Source organism: Alosa alosa, chromosome 18 (genome assembly GCF_017589495.1).
Source record: "Alosa alosa isolate M-15738 ecotype Scorff River chromosome 18, AALO_Geno_1.1, whole genome shotgun sequence".
In the NCBI taxonomy this organism is placed as follows: Eukaryota; Metazoa; Chordata; class Actinopteri; order Clupeiformes; family Clupeidae; genus Alosa; species Alosa alosa.
The window spans coordinates 21,615,150-21,629,840 of record NC_063206.1 but is presented as its reverse complement, the minus strand read 5'-3'; the positions used below and the strand labels follow the sequence as shown (position 1 = coordinate 21,629,840).

Below are 14,691 nucleotides of genomic sequence, written 5' to 3'. Positions count from 1 at the left end.
CTTAGGTCTGGTCTGGGATGGCTGCTTTTGTTTTCCTCTGGAAGTCAGATTAATCACATATGAAACGTCTCCCTTCTGCCCAGAGCTCCACCAGACTTTATCAGCCAGCCCCTTTAATAGCTTTAGCAGCATGCCGTAAAAAAGACACCAACGGCAAATGTCGCCTTAATATATAGAACAGCACTACTAGAGACAGCAGTGAGGCAACAGATCATGGACACAGAGTGTCAGAGGATGTGGCTGTTTGAGATTTCATAAGGAAGGAAAGGAAGTTGTAACTATTAAGGATAAAAAAAAACATTAAAATAAGTTGTGAAACGTCCCAATAATATATCATATAACATCACGCATGTTTATACAACTAAATTCAGAAGAACCGTTTCGAAAGATGCATTACTGTATGTGGCCCCTTTTGGGCAGCAAAGCATTAGCCACAGTCACATTAAAGACTGTGTTGGATTTACGACACAGAGATACAGCTCTTCCTTTGAAAGTTGAGTCTAACTGCAGATTATTGCACACTTGCCAGGGTCAGTCATTTCAATATATTTAAGGGGTCCCATGACAATGTATGTTTCCTCTTTGTGATAAGATGAATGAGCATGTGCATAATCTGCTGAAAGCATTGCCTTCACTTCAAAACCTATATACGGTGTATATATATATATATATATGGAAGTCTTGCTTCTATTTGTGGTTCTTGAAACAATGCAATTATTTGCAAGCAACAATCCAGTAGTGCATAGGCTATAAGAACTCACATGCTCTCTATTGGAGGCATAATAAACTGGTGGTTTATTTCATGATGTACTGTATGGATCTCATTTTCAACTCATAACACTAAATATGACATTTATTTCTACAACTGTTTTTGTAATGTTACCCTTGTCAGTGGTCCAGTTAGATCAGTTAGATAAAGGCAATAAATTGATCATTCACAATACAAAATGTATACATTTATGAGTTCAACTGAAGAATAGAGAAGTAACGTCAAAAACTGTTCAGGGATCAGGGATTGTAGACTTTTTTTTGACTGTAGAATCCACAAGGGTTTTAGAGGTTGTAAAATTTTAACAGTTGTCTTGCTCGTTCCTTTTTGTATTATGGTTCAGCCAGGGTAAAAGGGGCTCCAATAGCGTGCTGCTTGAGTTAAACTGCCACTTTAGTCTTCTTCAGAGGTGGTTAAGCAACTCTCTCTTAGTCTGAAATACTATCTTCCCTCTTCGAGCCTGGCTTAATTTACGTAATATGAATACCTTAATATGGCGAGCATGCAGCATGTAATTTTCTCTGGTGTTTATATAACTGATGATTAATGGTAATCTCTTATAAATTTTAATGCTCTAATTATGTTGTCATCTGACTTGGGCTGTTATGACATTCTATCAATATGTGAGCTGTCAAAACAATCATCAGTAATGTCAGTAATGGTAACATTAGAACTGTTATCTCATTAGACTTGTGTGGTAGCTAATGACAGCGTACGGCCTCTGCTAGAACATACTCCAGCCATGATCATGTCAAGTCAAAACCAATTAGTTCAGCTAAAGAGTTACAGCTACGGTACTACCACCATCTGGTTCAATAGCCACTGCCAACCATTGTAGCATCATTAGTGTGGACATTGGACAATATGGACGACTAGTGATAAAACTTTATCTCTCAGCGTTGTTGGCCCAACAGACTGCTTCACGACACCATATTCATAACCCGACACACTCCCATCTGGCAAGTGGCATTTTGCAGTGCCTCATTTCGCATGGACAGCTGAATTGGATTTGTGCTGAGTGCTGATGACATGGCATTCCCCACCTGTTTACACAAAGCCATAATCTCGCATGGGCAGTTCATGTGAGTTTGCGATCTTGCTGGATAAATACAATGAATTGAATGTGGGCCTATGTGTATGTGTGGGGCACCATAAAATTGAATGGTGGGAAAAGTGAACATCTGAAACAACAAAGCCAGAAATCTCTCAAAGACCTGGGAGCATGTGCATGTATTTTGTATTTGGAACAGATAGTCCTCTATGAGTACAGTCTGTGGTTGTGTGTACCAAAGCATAGACCAGCAAACAAACTACCAGGGCTTTCAAAACTACCTCAAGACATGAGGCACACAAAGTACAATGCAGTAAGGGGAAATTGGTAATGTGCGATAAACTTACATTTTGCTTGGAAGGAAAATGAATGTCCACCTTGCTGTGAGAGTACAGTGATGATTTTTTCAGGTAGTCATGATTTACAGTTACACTGCTCCTCATTTAAGCCTTCATTTATATATCTGAGACACGGTGGGTGGAAGAGTCTGCTTGAGCGACCACCTTCAATCACGGACTGTATCCATTCCGTTACATCACCTGTTCCTCTGCTCTCGCGCCAATAACATTTACATCATCTCGATAGCCTCAGCACTGGCAAGAGCCTTGTTTTAAAACGTGAAGCCAATCTCCAAATACCAACCCCAAACTTCATTGTTTCCTCTTGTAGTAGTAGTCGCCTGACAAGGTCTTGGAGCAGGGAACCCCTGGACCAAAATTTCCTCTCAGGGTTTTTGCCAGGCTGTCTGTTTTTGCCACTTACCTACTTCAGACTGGGGTCCCTTCAGTTCTCCTGGCAAAGGCCCTCCATGAGGTTTATTTCCTTGATGAGAGAGCAGTTGCGCTATAGACCCCCAAAGGACCCCCTCCTCCTTCCCATTCTGGCCTCCTGTGCCTTGCAGTCACGTCCACAAACATTAACTACTCTGATGCCTCTTTCAAAGAAAACACACACCTCATCCCCCCAGACAGACAGGATTAAAAGCTCATATAAATGTGCAAACTGACAGTGCTAAAATTTCTCTCAGGAGAAAACGAGTCTTCATTTTTTTTATGTCTCAGTTTCAGAACCCTGTTTATGGGAGTAAGAAACACTCTGGACAAGTGAACAGTGAAGCAGGTTTTCTGGTGTGTGCCTTTGCTTGGGTAAGTGTCTAATTTCATTTTAGGTAACGTTAATGTGATTATTTCTTATTTCTAGATAAATACAAACATTGGGTGGACTATTACCTAAAACATCCCTCAGGACTTTCTATGAAGCTAAATGGTAAATCCTTTTATTTTTCAAGTAAATAAACACTCAACAATTTGAACATATCCAAGCTACCTTAAAATAGCCCATCACGTTTTCCATGACAAGCGGAGGCAGATGTTTGGTTGAGATTTCCTCTTTTGGGATTCATAAAGGAAGATGGAAACATGCTGCAAAATAATTGCTGTGAACATTTGGAGGACATTCAGTATTCCTCTCCATTTTTTTTCTGAATGAGAAAATTAAAAGTGATGGAGATAAACTTGATTATGAGCCAGTTCAAATGTACACAGACTCACAGAGAGACCAGGAGCTAGACTTGTATCTCTAAGGAGAACACCACAAAAGAGCTTAATAATAGACCAACAGACAATAACAACAAATGGACATTTTTGAATAACCATAACCTCAACCATCATTATACTAAGACATCCCAGACTGAAGCCAGCAACAAACCATAATGCACTTTCGCCTGAAGCATTTGTAAGCAATAACTGTTTATCAAACTTCTGTGTCCTAACCAAAACCCCAAAGCCGTTTCCAAGTCCTATTAGCTGATGCCACAGTACAAGTTGCTTTTGACACTGCAAGAGCTAGCCTCAAAATGACCTTGGTCAACATCCTGTATGTTCACCATAACTCAAACGGGAACCTTTGAAAATGGAACCTGAAACTCATCCAGACCTGCGAATGATGATAGATAGATAGATAGATAGATAGATAGATAGATACTTTATTGATCCTCAAGAGGAAATTCAAGGAATGTAAATCCAATTTAAAACATGTGAGGGATATGCAACTAGTGCTCTTTCATCGATGGTGCAAAGCAACACCACAACTCCCTCTGATTTATGTGGCATGCTCTTCTGCACGACACAGAGCAGATGAAACACTCACAAGAGATTTACTTCCCTGCGTCCAGTCTCTAATCTCTGAGCCTTGCTGATGGTACCTGATGTATGGGTATGCTCGGGTATCAAGGCATTGATAGTTCACATGGTGAGTTTCACTGAATTAGCATCACACACATACATACACACACACACACACACACCAGACTGTGGCTAGACCGCCTATCCTCTAACCGCTTAGCTTGTAATTTTGCTTGACTTAGTCAATCAGCAAAATGTTTTAATACAGACACAGAGAGCCGTTTCTTATTTTGTTTTAATTCCTGCCAGTTGCTCCAAAATCATGATGTTGAGACATTACGTATCCTGGTCCACTGCCCTCTAATATAACTGCAAGTAAAGTTCTGGAGCCAAACGATCGTATGAGAGTAAATGTTTTGGACAGAGATTAGTGCAGCTAAGCAACACATAGCTAAGTTGATTAAACTAATGCAGAAGGTAAACATTACCTCAGAGGCTAGCCTCTCACTATTTGATTAAAGTATACTATACAATATAGTATATGTTACACTTGTTTCAGTGCAATAAGGACAATTGTGACTGGTTTAAAAAAGTAAGTATGCAAAGCTGCACTTACTGAATGTCCTTCTCTTCCATCGCTACCAGGAATACCAGGTGCACCTGCCTCTCCCTGTGTGAAATAAATGAACGGCAGGACAAAGGCTTTCAATAGGTCACATTTAAGAGACATTTAAATGTGCGGTAATGGACAGTCTGTTAAAGTTATGGAAAAGCAAGTACCATAAAGTTGCTATGCAAAACACACAATTCTTTTAAGCCTAGCACTAACTGAGGATTGTGGCCATGAATGTACCATAAAGGTGAAATATAAGGCAAGATGTGACCTGCAGTACACACTAGTGTAATTATATTGGCAGTCATCAGAATTTGGATGAAATATTCAAAAATATCTAGAACAGCCAAACACAGCTATAAAGGGAATTGTGTGAATCAACTTGTAGCATACAGTACAATGTAGACATATTTCCAGGAGTGCAACTAAGTCATATAGAATCACACCAGGGCTTTCAATTTCTAATGTGATATGCACGGAAACCTCCAGACCTCCAATTCCAGTAATGGAATTCTGGCAAGCTATTAAAGATGTTGACAGCTAGCTTCACTCCAAGAGCACTGCATCTCTGGAGAGCTTGAGAATAGTGAGCTTTACACCAAACTGTGCTTTATCTGGTCTGTATTACTGTATTACTACACTTTAGTTTAAATCAGACCTAGTTCTTACAAACCTTTAGTCCAGGTCTCCCATGGAATCCATCTTTACCATTTCTGCCTGGCTGTCCCTGTAAGATATGCAATGGAAACATTAGGGCAGACCAGGCCAAGGGATAAAGGAGTAGGAATTAGACAGTGTGTCTGATTGTGTGGTTAGGGTTGGTCGTAGTTGACATAGACATATCGCTAGACCACACAGTAGTAATGTAATCTAAAAAATATGTTGACCTCTGAAAATAATCTTAGAGCAAAATCTATACCCACAAGGACGGACACAGTATCAGACTTGGACAAGATAAGGTAGCTTACTGTTTTCTGTGTTTATGTTTGTCTCAGTGAGTGCCAAATTTATTGTAGCCTAGTAACAGCATTACTGAACTAGCAGGAACTGTAGAACTTCAGCTAGCATACATACTGGGTCTCCAGAAACTCCTGCAGGCCCAACTTCTCCTTTGCTTCCCTTTGCACCCTGAAAAAAGGTTTGAAGCATGAAGAATACCATTGAGCGCATCCAATATTCCATAATAAATGGATGCTTTGGACGTGCTGGCAGTATGAAAATGTCTACTTAGAAGGACTGTATAAGAATCATACCAACAGGCCATCTTTTCCAGGTAGTCCATGCAGACCTGGAGCACCAACAGAACCCTAATACAGAAGAAACACAAAGGATTGGATGAGTGTGATCAGAAACAAACGATCTAAACAGTTACAAACTAAAATGTATCATTTAAAGGGACACCAGGCAAGTCTGATGCTTTTTCTCTACGAAACTCCCCCTCGCTCAGTCTGAAGCTCTTTTCCTTTTCTTTGCGTCTTCCGTCAAGGGTTTTCAATGCTTCTTCGCCGGCTCTGCCATTATACACACGTTTGCAACAATCTCTAGCGTTTCGTTAGCCTCCCTCTGTGCTGTAAACTGATCCTGCTTCGGTCGGCGGGTAGGATACACCGAACTTGCAAGTGGGATATTCTTCCTACAGGCAGTAGGGGCGGGCGAGAGAGCCTTCATTCGCCCCGTAATGAGTCATTTAACCATATACCGACTTACGAAGATGATTAATTAACACGAAAACGTTGCCTGGTGTCCCTTTAAAGGAACCGTAAGAAATGTATTTCGATTAATCATAAAATGGCCCTGATATGTCACTAGACATTAAGAAATCATGTTTATTTCAAATACTTATATCACTGACAACAGTAGTCCGGCCAGGATATTGTCATTTAAAAAGTGAAGTTGCAGCCCACAACTGATGTTGATGTTGTCATGTTGTTTTTTGGCCTGATGTGCCACCCTCCACCTATCTACTAATCACAAAGTCAGTAGTGTTTTGGCATCCGGGTTGCCAGCTCTGCCAGTCAGGGGGGAGGGGGAGGGGATACACCGCTCTACAGTAATTTAAAAGTGATTGCAGTACCAGTTTTGGCCACAATCTTACATACGGTTCCTTTAAGCTTGTAAATCTTGGCATACTACATTGAGAGGTTTTAACCAACATTGCAATATTCTCAGAGTTATCTGTGTGCAAGCAACAGGATAGCTTAGCTACAGCTATAAACTGCAGCTAAACTGTCACTTAGCTACAGCTTATCTTACCTACAGGACAGGTACACAGAAGGTTGAGCACATGTTCACTGGTTTAGATTATTGCTTTTAGCTAGCTCAATATATGCAAAAAGATGCAACCGCTTAGCCCTCTGGAAGTTGCCAAGCTTGAAGGACAGAATCTGTTTAGTTTACTTAAAGGATCAGGAGCAATAATAGCAGACAGTGAAGGGTAGAGGAGGGCTGGAATATTTCTTAAAGTCCAACTTACAATATTTTGAGATGACATGGAGTTTCAGCAAGGTGCTTAATTGCTTTGTTTAAGGTGAAAGTCAAAGGCAGTATTTTGTGATTGGTAGGCCTACTTAGCAGAGCTGTTATGTGCTTTGTATCAGCATTTCAGAAACTAAGAGCACAGCATGTAATTTCAAGGACAGGATCGGCTGGATTAGCTCCTGCACGCGCTGCCCTTAACTATGCATCTATCCATTTCAAGACTGAAAGGTTAGCCAAGAGGAACAAAGTTGTTACATTGAACATTTAAACTGCCATCAATATCCTGGATATGTTGCACCTTGTTGCTTAGGCTAAATTAAGAAATAATAGGGCTTTCATGATTGGGTCGGTTTACCTCAAATGGCCTCAACCATCTGGACTTTAACATCAGTGAGACATGCCTTTGAAATAAATTATGTTCTTCATTAACAATAAATGCTGTTTCTAAGACTTCAGTTCTAAAGTTTTGGCGTCATCCTGATCATTTTCATTATGAAATCTAAAGAAGTGCAGGTGTGAACTGAAATAGGTTATTTTATATCAGAAAGTATTCATTTCTTACATAAATTGAGTAGCCTATCTGCCAAGGTCTTAACTATGATCTATTTTTGCTTTGATTAAACATCATTATTCATGTATTTCCATTGACCGATCCTTTGCCTGGGTTCAATATACTGTATAATTTAAGGTTTTATGTTTTCAGCACTCTTTCTACTTTTGACTTCACTTCCATAAACATAACTTCAGTGTTGCATTTTTCACAAGGGATTACCTCCGTTTTTTCCCCCGTCTTAATTTGACCACAAGAACGTACCATAATGATGGGGGTAACCTGCCAAGGAGTTGTGGCCACCAGAGAAACATCAATTTTATCACGCTACTAAAACATCATTTGTTCTCGCTGAGCATGTAGGGAATGTTTCAGCTATAGATTAGACAGAAACACATCCTGTCTTGTTTCTCCCGTGCTTATGTAGTTAGGGAGGTAGGTGCATGAACATCTCCATTATCACGTCTTTGTTTATCTTAGCAGCACATACTGACAGAAACATTCTTCCAGACTAGGTCTTAGCCTCAGTACAACAGTGCAGTTCTCCTTCCTTAAAACTCAAGCTAGAAAATATAAATGAAAGCTGTTTGTGTGTGTGTGTGTGTGTGTGTGTGTGTGTGTGTGTGTTTTTAAGGGTTTTAGACCTTTGGGTTAGGCTTTATAATAAAATGCATACCTTTTCACCTGGTTGGCCAGGTGGTCCAGGCAATCCTGGAACTCCCCTCTCTCCCTACACAGAGAACAAGAACAAACTACTAATTTCTAAGGCATTAAAGGTGCAAATATAGTTTATGCTGTCAGAAAAACTATTTTCCACATCAAGAATGACAACATATAATGATGTTATTCTGAGAAAACAATGGAAATCGGCCAGATAATGTAAACAAATGCAATAAAAGGTCTGTGAGATGGATGTAACACACAGCACTACAGTATATCTCAATCATGCCTTTACAATTACATCATGGCTGTAAGCCTCAAAGCACTTTTTAACAAAAAAAGCTTTTAACAGTAAGTTTGCAAATATGCATACAAAATAAGACAAAAAACAACAACATTGTACCGTATCCCCAGATTCTCCTTTATCACCCTTGTACCCATCAACTCCACGAGGCCCCTGAGCAGAAAAAATAAACGAGCCATTACTGAGCCATAACAGCAGACCAAGTAAAAATCACACTGCATTACGTAGCATCCAGTACAATACAATTACAACAGCGCTCAGAATCTATTCTGTGTTTGATCATGTTTACAGGAGCTTTTACCTGTAAGCCTGGAGGGCCTTGTACACCAGGACTTCCTCTAGAGCCAGGGACACCCTTAGGTAATGACAAGAGTGAGTAATGAGTCACTTTATAGGGGTTAGTCATAGGTTAACACATGACAAGAGTTCATTGTTACATCTGTACATTGAGACAGGGCGGTGACAAATGCTGATCATTGTAAATCATTGTAAGAGTCTTGCAGCAATCAATGTGTAGAGATGTGTCTTTGGAATGTGGAGCGCTTCTATCAAGCATCTTGTTTTCCCAACACTTCTTGGAACAACAGGGAAATGAATAACGATGAGGTAGTGTTTTCCATTGCTTTCAAAATTATTTTTTATATATCTTACTTTGATTTTCATGAGCTGTGACTTCAGGGCCAAACGCTGTATAGTTCATAATTTAGGTTGTCAAGAGAACATATGAAACAAATTAATCTATTAGTCTTTATATTTCTGCCTCACAGCTGCAAAGGATGGAAAACCTATGCCTGGGCCCTTGATAAGGTTATTAGAGTACTGTACACACTTAGTTCATTGTAGTCTTTAGTCTGTCCATTGATTGAAAAAGATTGCAGTAATTTTGGGGGGACAGATGGGGATGGTGAATTTTAAGCAGCATGTTAACTGTCATCTTTTGGTGATATTGTTTGTGATGCCATGCTGTGAAGGCTTTTCTTACATTTTCATGTGTTTCGTCTGTTCTGTCTGTCATAACCTGGGTGGTTAGTGAGAATGACGTCTGTCCTTCGCATGACCATATATCATTAAAGATGCATTTGAAAAATCAAGCTACCGAGTTACTTTTAAAATCAAATTTCAATTTCAAATTGTGGCATAGTATTGCTTTAAATAACCATGCACACAAAGGATAAAGGAGAAAGGATATTTTGAATGGCCACTATTAAAACATGCACATGTGTATGCATCTGTATGTGCTCTGAGCTATTCATAAGTGTCTTGGATTTGATCCAAATGTAACATCTGTTCTCTCTGGATGACTTTATTGCCATTGTTGATGAGGAATAAAATTGAAGTAGTGAATTCCCCCCATTCAAGAACATTCTTGCCTACGGTTTTGAAAGAAATTTTGTCAACGTGAAATTTACGAGAGTTTGATGAAAGACTACTCTTTATATGGCAGAGAGGGCAAAAAGGCCACAAGAAAGTGGAAAAGAATTATCCTTTGTATTCAAACAGACATCCATAGAGTGACTTGACCTTCTCCATCACAATCAAAGGCAAAACAAGAAGGCCATCTTCCAATACAGCACATAATGAACCCTATTTCAAATGGTTAGAAGTGGAAAAAACAATGAAAACAGGCTGGCGCCAAATGTCATGTGGCCAAGCAGTTGAACAGTGGCTCCCACTGTCGAACAGCAATTAAACCCTCATGTACAAGAAACACTAACAAACAAACCACAGCTCTCTTTTCATGTGTAGTTGTTTATGGCAGAGGGAAATTCTGGATGACCTCAAGTGAAAGTAGCTCACGAAGAAACAAACAGGCAGACCAAAAATATGGCGTCCAGGTGTTTTCTCATTTCACCTATACAATTCCAGTCGCCCTACTACTTTTTCACATGCGCACACACACACACACATACACAAGAACACCCACATACCCCCTGACCCCTGTGTAGTTGTGGTCAACCTTGACTCGTGCTAAAGAAAACTTGACAAAAAGCCAAAAGGCAAACCTACAAATGCCTACAAAATCCATTTACAACCCCTCATTGATTTATCTAGTTTCATTCCCTAGAGTGAAAGGCAAAGACCATGCAATCCGCCATCACTCTCCCAGAGATTTATCTGGTACAGCTGCTACATTCAATTGCAGCCTATGGGCATATTCAACTCAAAAGGCAAACGCACACACACACACACATAACACATAAACAGCACACCATGGGAGTCAAGTCTGGATATAAGCAGGATACAGATTTAAAGCAAACCATTTGTTTTTGTTTCTTTCTTCATCATATATAATAATTTACACCATTTATTTTATCTATGATTCAGTGACTGATGTAGTGTGTGTATTCAAGTGTGCACTGCACTGGCTTTTAATGTTATATTTGCTCTGTTTATTGTTTTGTGTGGGTGCACTGTCCCTTGCAGGAAAGGAGATGATGTTTTAGAAGTATTTAAATAACCATCAAATTATCATCAGTGTAATGCATTTCCCCTGTGTATTTGATGTTGAGATCTAGGAAAATGACTTGCATCATCAAGTACTGATTCACTTAGTGTTGACTGGCCATTAAACATTAAGCAGACCTTGATTAAGTCCCATCACTATACACACTCTGGCCTAAGTAATGGAGGGTGGATTTCCCATTAACAAACTAAGTTACGAGGGAAGCCGTTTGTTACGTAACACTTTCATTTGTAGAGATGTGTGGACAAGGAGAATTGTAGTTGTTTTTTTCAGGACATTCTTCATTCAAGTTATTCAGTGCATCAAAATAATACATAAACAATGAATACCCAACTTCTTAGACCTAATTCTGCTGTGTCAACTCATTCACTTTTGCATTTTCGGAAGTAAACAAATGTGACCTGATCTGACAAAATGAGTCCCAAGTCGCACATTCTAATTTTGAGATACAGGCCAATTACTTCAAAACACATTGAAAATATCGATTTTTTTTTTTAGTGATATAGAAGAAAGATACGGTGGCGCATTGCATTCACATCACACAAAAAAAATCAGGTTCTCTCATAATTATGAGATAATTATCTCATAATTACGAGATAGTATCTCATAATTATGACATATTATCTCATAATTATGAGATAATTATCTGTCTAAGCCTGTCAAATCGCCACCAACCCCAAAGCAAAGAGTATAGAAGCTTCTATAGGCTACTCTTTTCCCAAAGGCAATACAATGTTGCACGTTGACAGTCCTAACCAGTAGGTGAAGGTACTACTATATAGGGCATAGGGCTACCTCCATCCACATTGTGACATGCTGTAACACGTTGTAAACAAAGAACTCTTCTTATGTAACCCATTCGTAAATGGACTGAAGTTGGCTCTAAAAATATCTACTTTTATTGATTATGCTAACCGTTAGCATCTCTATGGGATTTCTCATATATATTAGCCATAAGCTAACACATTAGTTTCTATTCTGTAACTTGAAATGCTAGTCTACATGATTGCTCTTAAACAAAACATCGAAGGAAATAACTGAGATCTGTTGGTCTGCTTAGTTTTACAGTGAATCCTAAGTAAAGGTTTGAAAGGAACTTCAGACTTTCTCTTGGGAAGCTGTTAGGTCTTAACCTGACCCTAGCCAGATGAATTTCGCTCCGCCTAGCTCCACTCATCCATCTGGAACCGATCCATTGAAGTGTTGCTTCAGAAGGCTGGGCCTAATCAAAAAATGCTTGCATATGATTGAATAAGCCACTTGTCCGTCATCTATTGACGTGCTACTTCAACCACTCACATCGAAGCCAACCCGTGGCGCTAATAACAGTGTCACAGTGGCTTCTACGCTATGTCACATCTATGAAACTCCCGGCCTCGTCCCTGATTGGCTGAACCATAAAGTCGGTTGCAGAAATCACTCTCAATGGAAGAGGTCCCAGATGGATGTGAGTGAAGCTAGGCGGAGCTATAGCGGAACGTAAATTCATCTGGCGAGGGTCAGGTTAGTTAGGTCTATCTTCTCCAATGTAGCTAGCTAGACCATGTCATTGCCACACACAAGTGGGGGCAGAATTGGAAATGTGTCATAAATCACTTTAGGCTCAAATTAGGCTCTCGTAACACATGTGTGCTTCATTCAATTTTATTACATACTATCTCGTAATTATGAGATAATTATCTCATAATTATGAGATAATCTGATTTTTTTTTTTTTTTTTTTTTTTTGTGATGTGAATGCAATGTGCCACCGTAGAAAGAAGAGGCATTCAAAATTAATTGTCCTCAAGACAAGAATGTAAAGTTAAAAAATGTATTATTGAAGTGGGCAAATCCTACCTGTACCTGCCTGTAACCTGTAACTTCAAACACAATTTTGTGGCCATAATTCAAAAGGCTGTATTTTTTTCAAGATATGACTTTGACCAGGATATCGTTGCAAAGCTCATGGTGTCCTCTGCCCATTGATCTCAATTTTGAATTTTGGGTCACTGTGACTCATTTTGCCAGATCAGGTCACAAATGAACAAAAAGCACACTACATCTTAAACACATCAGATAATACTACTAATGCTAGGAGGTGCATGCTAATATGATGATGGCGAATATGCTGCTGAGACTGCTGAGTATGTTTTACAGATTACACTAAACATGTTTGCTGAGCTGTTTGAGGTTTGTATATTAAACTACTCAGTACTCACAGGCTTACCATCAGCACCAGGAAGACCAGGTCTGCCAGGGTCGCCATGTCTTCCCCCTTCCCCCTATGCAAAGATGAAAAGGAAGTGTTCAGCTTGTATTGCTGTTGTGATTGTTGTTGTAGCAACATGCCAAACGGACATTTACATCGCCATGAGGGTTATATGGCAATTATATACACAGAAATATAATGTGTTTTTCTACATAGTAATGTTCTCAATACCCCCCACCTCACAGCACTGGCTACCACATGAAGTCCTTATGGGATACAAATCATACGATTTACATTTTATGACGTGTGTTTCATTCAATTTTATTAGACAGCTATTTGTGTTAAATGCCTCTTACAATCATCACCTGCTGAAAACCAGCATACGTTTCCATGCGTGGATCTTGACCTTATAAACATGTATTTATCTCGGAATGGGCTTAATGTGGGCTTAAGTGTGCAGCCGTGGAGATTGGTTACAGGGCACTCTCTCTCTCTTTTATGTAGATCACGCCAACAGGGAGGAACCTGTTCCAACTGTGACCCCACTCCTTACCAGGGCATGCATGCTCGTGTGAGGAAACCATAGAGTAGAGTCTAACCTTTATGCCAGGGACACCCGGGGGACCAGGAGGGCAGGCGCATGGCTCCGGGGTTGGGTCGAGGTCAACGTCACCAGGTCCATTGGCACACTAACAAGCCAGAGAAACGGCAGTGAGAAAAGCAACACACTCCAAGGCGTGTCATCATTTCTTGTTTTCTATATACTCAACAAAGCATCCCACGATGCAACCACTAAGCAGCTAGCCTTAAAAAAAAAAACATGGAAGCCAAAAAAAAACAAAAATGCATTCTTCACTTGCCTGTCATCAGCCTTATTCATAACAGTCATCCGTCACTCATTCACTTGGCAGAATACACATACAGCCCAGCATTATGGCAGCAAACACGCTTTCAAGAAAAAAACTTCTCAGTCTACTAGGTGAACTGACAATGTAGGGGACGGGGGGCTTTGATATGGAGTTTGAACTTTAATGTATATGTGTTTATTAGAGTTTGAATTTGAATGTACAAGTTTACTGGTGTTTGAACTTAAATGTGTATGTTTATTTTAAGTCAATCTTTAATTGATTCCACTGTACAGTATGTTGTAAAGCTCTATTAAACAAAACAATGACACTGAACACCCAGGATCAGTGGACATTTTCATGTTTCCAAAAAACAAATCATGCACTCACATTTCATTTTAAGTTGAAATCTAAGGTGCAATTGGAATAATTTAAATTATAGTCTATTTAAAGTCATTAGGCTTTAAACATAGTCCAGGCTAAGCTGAAGACAAAAGATTGCATTGTGAAGTTGTGTGATCAGGCCAAATCGTAGAGTGGACAAACATTTCTGGCCTCCCTTTACTATAAGACTCTTAAGTGAAACCCAGCCTTACCTGTGCAGGTGAAAATGCAAAACATGAAAGCGAGCAAAGCCATCTGCC

The 14,691-nt window shown here is 39.6% G+C and overlaps 1 protein-coding gene across 6 annotated transcripts in view; it reads right to left on the bottom strand.

Annotated features, from left to right (window-relative positions):
- col21a1 (collagen, type XXI, alpha 1) overlaps positions 1-14,691 on the bottom strand; it is a 38,532-nt gene that overhangs the window by 11,507 nt on the left and 12,334 nt on the right. For all 6 annotated transcript variants that reach the window (XM_048270086.1, XM_048270084.1, XM_048270085.1 and 3 more), the window contains 9 exons: positions 13,802-13,891; positions 13,213-13,275; positions 8,850-8,903; positions 8,648-8,701; positions 8,261-8,314; positions 5,810-5,863; positions 5,631-5,684; positions 5,230-5,283; positions 4,560-4,613 (listed from right to left, as the gene is read on the bottom strand). In XM_048270086.1, coding sequence (XP_048126043.1) covers positions 4,560-4,613; positions 5,230-5,283; positions 5,631-5,684; positions 5,810-5,863; positions 8,261-8,314; positions 8,648-8,701; positions 8,850-8,903; positions 13,213-13,275; positions 13,802-13,891 — 531 coding nt within the window. The remainder of the gene's footprint in view (positions 1-4,559; positions 4,614-5,229; positions 5,284-5,630; positions 5,685-5,809; positions 5,864-8,260; positions 8,315-8,647; positions 8,702-8,849; positions 8,904-13,212; positions 13,276-13,801; positions 13,892-14,691) is intronic.